The following is a 6,331-nucleotide window of genomic DNA, read 5'->3' as shown; positions in this document are numbered from 1 at the left end:
TCTACTCCCGTAAAGATTTACACCCTCGGAAACCCTGTACAGGGTCGCTATGGGTCGGAACCGACTCGACGGCACTTAACAACAACAACAACTGAAGATATGCAGTAATGTTAAGCCCTGTCTTAGAGGGCATGGACTCATTATTGATGGATTACCTCTTTGTAAAAAACATTAGTCATCGTCTTTTTGTAAGTTGGGAAACTACTGTTTGGAAACAAGCACGGACTCAATCAGAGACGAGAACTCAGGGATGACATCAGTTACGTTGCTGAAAGACCAGACCAGTCCAAGGCAAATCTGGAGACTGCAAGTTGACAAGCCTCGTTTCAGGTACGGGAAGCACAGCAGTGCCGCGGCATCTTGTTTGATGTTTTTAGCTTTAGCTTGAATGTACTTGGTACTTGCTTCAGTGCAGTTTGTCCAAGTTTCTTAATCTACCAATGCTCGGAGATTCAACTTGGAGTGAGATAGAGACAAAAAGGCATAGCTGAATATGTAATTAATTGGGCTTTTTATTTCCGTTTTTATAAAAGAGTTTATACTATAGTAATAAGGGCATAGACTCCGATGTTAGATAGGTTCTATTTCTTGCTCCTCTGTTTACTAATCATGTGAACTTTAGTAAATTGCTTAATATTTTGAAGCTGCACTTTCCATGTCTATAAAATGGGGATAATAAAAGTATCTGCTTCATAGAGTGATGTAAATATTACATGAAATAGGGAGCTAAAGTACTTGGTACCATGTTTGACACATAACAAGTGCTCAGTAAGTGGAAGTTGCTATTATTTTTAAGTGTCTGTTAAAGCTTTTTTCTGACCTTATTGTGTCAAATCAAAGATAAATCTTAAAATATGTTTAGATAGTAAACTCTATTTGAGAAAATTTGGCTTGGAAGTGTCAGAGAATATATTAGGATTATAATGTATGGAAAAACAACCTAAATTATAGTTAAAAAAATTTTTAAATTGTGTTTTAGATCCAAGAATGTTTTCAACAATGAACTTGGAGATTTCCCTATCAGTCACCAGGGAGAAAACAGAGCTTCCCCATCAAGATATCATCAGGGAGAAAAGAAAGTTTCTGATCTTTTCTGCCATTCTATCACCATTTAGCCCTTTTACTAAAGAATTAGAGTTTACAACTATATTTTTGTAATTGTTCAGATGCCACAAGTTCCTAGATCTCCATCATTCTGAATAATAAACCTGAGCAAGCTTCATTTAACTAGCAAAATCTTGAAAGACTTCAACTGCAATTCCTTTCAAACACAAATGACCACACTACCCTTACATTGATCTGGAAGATGACTGGTGGGTGAAGTCTCACTGACTTGTGTTTCCTGAAGTGAGCTCTGACTAAAGGACTGTATTTGATTTTGGAGACTGCAGTCCTTCTGTGTTTTGAACAGATCAGTGGCTCTAATGGCAGAGTCTGCTTGAGATCAGGATAAGCGGGGATCACTTGGAAACTCTTTTTTTGCTGAGCCTGGTACCTTTTCATTCTGTGCTTCAAGTTTTATAGTTTTTAATCATAAAATGATAACACAAACATAGTATGGGGGGGGGTTATGTTCCATGGAGTCAGTTCTGACTCAGTGACCCTGTAAAGGGATTCAGGGCTGTAAATCTTTATGGGAGCAGAAAGCTTCATCTTTCTCCCATGGTGATTGAAACTGTTCACCTTGTGGTGAGCTGTCCAACTCAGTAAGCCACTACGCTACCAGAGCTCCTTAACATATGTGTGTTGTTGTTAAGTGCTGTTGAATAGGTTCCAACTCATAGAGACTTCAAGGAGTGGCTAGTGCGTGTGAACCAACAACCTTTTGGTTAGCAGTCTAGTGCTTATTTTACAGGACACCAGAAGTCCAGCATATGTCTGTTGTTGTTAAGTGTTGTTGAGTCATTTGTGACTAGTGACTAGTAAGCGATGCTGTGTAGAGTTTCCAAGGAGCGATTGGTGGGTTTGAACTGCCTTGTGGTTATCCTGTAGTGTGTCACCAGGACATTCAATATATATATATAAAGTGTTGTTGAGCTGGTTCCAATTCATAGTGACCCTGTATAGGGTTTCCAAGGCTTTAAATCTCCGCAGGAGCAGAAAGCCTCATCTTTCTCTTGAGCAGCTGGCAGGCATAGCACTTTATAATTTACAAAGTCTTTATTATTTCATTTAACCATTGCACCCATCTTATGAGCCAGCTATTGTCATTAATCCTGTTTTACAGAAGTGGAGATTTAGGTTCAGGCTGTCTAGGTTATTTGCTAGTGAACAGTATTGCTAAGATTGGACCTGGTTAATTTGGCCTCAGGTACTATAATATTTCCACCTATACAAGGGGACTTCAAAAAGTTTGTGGAAAAGTGGAATTAAATGATAATGGATAGAAGAACAGAATATACTTCTTGAAAGAAAGACCTACAGGAAAAATACAAAACAATAGAGGCAGATGGACTGTTACTACAAGAACAAACAAATCGCTTCCCCAGGAAACATCAAGGCAAGTGGTCGGGTCCTCTCAATGCAAACCCCCTTCCAAGACTATGACTCAACGGAAATACATGCTCTGATTGGTGACCACATGCATCACTGATGGGGGGAAGTGGAGTAAAAGCAGCAATGAAGTGGCAAGCTAAGCCCTACAATGTTCGGTGGGCTTCTGTGGACCCAGATGGGGACCTGGTTGGCCAGCAGTGTGAAGAGACCTGGGGACTCTTGGGCCCAGAGTCAGTGGCATGGTCACGGAGGACTCGAATGGAGAGTGAAGCTACCGGCTGATGGGAAGAGAGGGCATGTGCACAAGAAAGCCCACACTTGCAGATGGTATCCACGTGACCTGGCCCAGATGACTGGATGATCAGAGCTCAACCAGGAGAAGAAAGAAGAGGAAAAAAAGAGTGATCTGATGCAATTTGATGAACTTGGCCTACACCTACGGATGCAGTGACTCAAAAGAGGGAACAAATCCTTACAGCAAGAAACATTCCCACCCCCTCCACACACAAGTAGACAGAGATGAGCAACTTGGACATTGGATACCCAAATGGGTGGGGGGGTACTACAAAGGCAAGAAGTGACTGGCTTACAAGCTTTCAAGAGGGAACCTAGAACTAGGGGGCATGGAGGAAGGCAGAATCTCCAGTGAGTATTATCCAATCTGTCTAGGCGGAGCTGATGAAATGCAGATGGGTCACCTGTGATACTACAGTGAATAATTGTTATCAGGACTGATTGTGAGAGTTGGAAATGTAAAGGTAGACGTTTTGTAGCAAGGAAGGGAGTAATGAATTCTCCAGTCTTGGAGCGGAGGTCTCTGGGACCATCACCGGAGAAGAGCAGAGAGCAGGACCCTACCCAGAGAAGCAGCGAACTTGAGATAGAGGCAGAGACGATGACGTGGAGTGATGAAGTGGCTGGGGACTTTGGATCCAGAGAGGGAGAGGGACTGTGTGCTGAAGACTCGGGGGGGGGGGGGGGGGGGTGTGTAGGGGGCGGGTTTTTAGGGTATACCCTTTGGTCGGTTGATGATGCATGGAAGGGATTGGAACCATGACAATGAAACGATATACGATGGAATGAATGTAAAACTAAAGTTCTCTCATGTAAACTACCATATAATTCACAATAAAACATTAAAAAAAAACGATAATGGAGTTTTTCCATGAGTTCTTTGTATTATTTAACGTGTGGCCAGCACACTGAACCATTGCCTTGTATGGCTTGGGTGAGCCACCTGCTTCCCCGCCATATTTGTTCCCTGCCAGTACTTAGTTTTTGTTGTAGCGAATTGGGTACTAAGGGAATTGTCTATAAGGGAGCATGATTGCTAAAGCCTTCTGACTCCAGATTACTCAGTGCAGTATGTGAAATCCTGAATCTTTAATTATTCCGATCAGCTCTCAGTTTTGTTTTCTTTGCTATCAAGGTGGCCTAGAGAGGCATGGAGAGTTTTATGGTCAAGATGGCTGATTAGTACATGTGTAGACACCTCTCCATTTCAGAAATAGAAGACTAATGAGCAATTTTTTTTTTTTTTTTAATCTTAAGCTACGTAGTTAGCTATGGACCATGATGAGGAAGACACACCCTGTCCTTATCTGGAGTTTGAGCTTCCTTATCATACCCCAGTTTAGATAGGGCGATACACACTTGCGTTTAAATCGGGGACTGACCACTTATTTGTGTGACTGGGAAATCAGGGAGCCTCTTGGCACTTTTTTACATTTACCTGTTAAATAGGAAAAAAATTTTTTGGTCTGTTTACTTTTGTAAGGATGTACCAAGATGGTGCAGTTTCTAGTAGGTTGTTATGATGATGATGATGATAGTTATCCTAATAACTCATTCCTTAAAGCTTCAATGTACAATTTTTAAGAAGTCATTTTGCGGTATTTCTCTTAGCAGTTGTTCTCCCAGAGTACAACTCTAGTTTTACAAATGTAGTTCCTACGGGAATGAGGACTTGGGATATATATTAAGATTGAGTTGCTTGTGTTTTATCACTTCTTGTCTCTTGACTTGCTTTAACTTTACAAATATTTCCGTCCTGATTGTAGGTCCTATGGCAGCGTATACAAAGCTATTCATAAGGAGACCGGTCAGATTGTGGCTATTAAGCAAGTTCCTGTGGAATCAGACCTGCAGGAGATAATTAAGGAGATCTCTATAATGCAGCAATGTGACAGGTAAAAAGAGAATGTGGTTTTGAATTTGGTGTGGGTATTTAGGGTTTTTAAGAGGAGTTTAATGGAATCACTTTCTATGTTCTCTTCAGAACAAAAGAAAACACGTGTGTGCTCTAGTATCTAAATCTTCAGTTTCTTTATCTCTGCATAGTGTTTCTTTATTTCATAAGCCCTTTTAGAAACTAGGAAAAAGAGGCGTAAGATGGTGACGGCTTTTTCTTTTCCCCTGATAATGATCTCTTTTACTTCCTATCAAGAAAACATTTCTTTAGAGACAGCGAAGAAGAGATAGATAAGGCTGATGTTTTTAACCCTAGATTCAGAATATTGCAGAGGTCTATGAAAGGACAATGTTTATGTATTACTATTTTTTCACGCTTAAAAAAACGAATTTAAGAAAAGTTAAGGTTGTTTTTTTTTTTTTTTTGAGGAACTAAGATTTGTCAAATGCTGTAAGCAGGAAATCAGGCCAACAGGCGACCGCAGAAAAGCACGTGGCCTTCTCTGTAATGATGTGACAACATGGCTGGTCGCTGTGAGTGCGCACGTTTCCCCAGTGCTGCTTCGCCATAGTGCCAGCTCTGGGGCGGTGGAAGTGAGATGAGAAAGCCCTCACGATTAAGGCTGCGTCCATTCTTCAGAGGTCATTTTAGGCAGCAGACCCATTTACTGCCTCTTAGTGGTAAAGCTTCAAAATTAGGACAGGTGTGGTTACCCCCCAGGAAATTTACCCAGGAGCTCCTAAGTCTCACATCTGTAAATCTACTAATTTGTCTCCTCACCCTTGCTGTCCTTGTCTTTTTCTTTCTGTGGTTCGTGATTACTAAGATCAACCCCCCACCCCGTTTTTTGATTAGTGTGATCCATTCCAAGTAGCAGTTTTCCTGTTTCTGCTCTATCTGATACATAATGGAAGCTATTTTCAGTTGGCAGATTGGCACTTAAGGTAGACTGCTCAAGAGCTTTGTTCCCAATAGGGTTTGCTGTGTCTCTAACTAAAGAAGAGAGAGTTATGAAGATATTTATTTATGGCTCCTCTCTGTAAGAAATACTACTAATAAAGTACGATTAAGTGGGGCAAAGTCTTTGTTCTCCAGGAGTCTGTAGACTACTTGGATACACTAGCTGTGTGTATGTACAGGAGCATCTAGCTGACAATACAAGGCTGTATAGACCTACTCTGACAGTAAGTACCTGATAGAGGCGGTGGATATTACAGGAGTTTAGGCAGAGGACAGTGGATGTGCTAATGTGTACCTTCAGAGACTTCTGAATTAATACTCACTTTATGATTCTTTTTAGTTTAGTTTTGTTTTCTTGCTGTCTTTGTCATTGACATGCTTTCCAAGAATGAAGGGCCATTTGAGATTCTTGGAGTAACGAAGCCAATTTGGTTTTAGCATCTGCACTTATTCAACATTATTCTGATCTGATAGTAGTCCAGTTAGTTAACACGGGAACATCTCTGAGTGCAGTTGATTTCATTTTAATGGGAGGATGGACTTCTCTCTGAAATTTCTTGTTTGGTGTCTCTTTTCAGGCATATGACTTAAAATTCCAGGTCTGATCCTGGCTAATTTTTCTTTATAATAAGTCATAGTGTGTGTTTTTTTTTTAAACTACATAATACATGTGATTTCTTTCAG

General features: G+C 40.6%; 1 protein-coding gene across 1 annotated transcript in view; it reads left to right on the top strand.

The window, feature by feature from the left end:
• The window catches only part of STK4 (serine/threonine kinase 4), a 107,567-nt gene that overhangs the window by 7,933 nt on the left and 93,303 nt on the right, over positions 1–6,331 (top strand). Inside the window, exon 3 of the mRNA XM_006839259.1 lies at positions 4,557–4,685. Within this exon, the coding sequence (XP_006839322.1) occupies positions 4,557–4,685 (129 nt within the window). The remainder of the gene's footprint in view (positions 1–4,556; positions 4,686–6,331) is intronic.

This window comes from Chrysochloris asiatica, unplaced genomic scaffold (assembly GCF_000296735.1).
Source record: "Chrysochloris asiatica unplaced genomic scaffold, ChrAsi1.0 scaffold00023, whole genome shotgun sequence".
NCBI classification, from domain to species: Eukaryota; Metazoa; Chordata; class Mammalia; order Afrosoricida; family Chrysochloridae; genus Chrysochloris; species Chrysochloris asiatica.
Note: the sequence above shows the minus strand (reverse complement) of the source record. Positions and strands in the feature narration are given on the sequence as shown.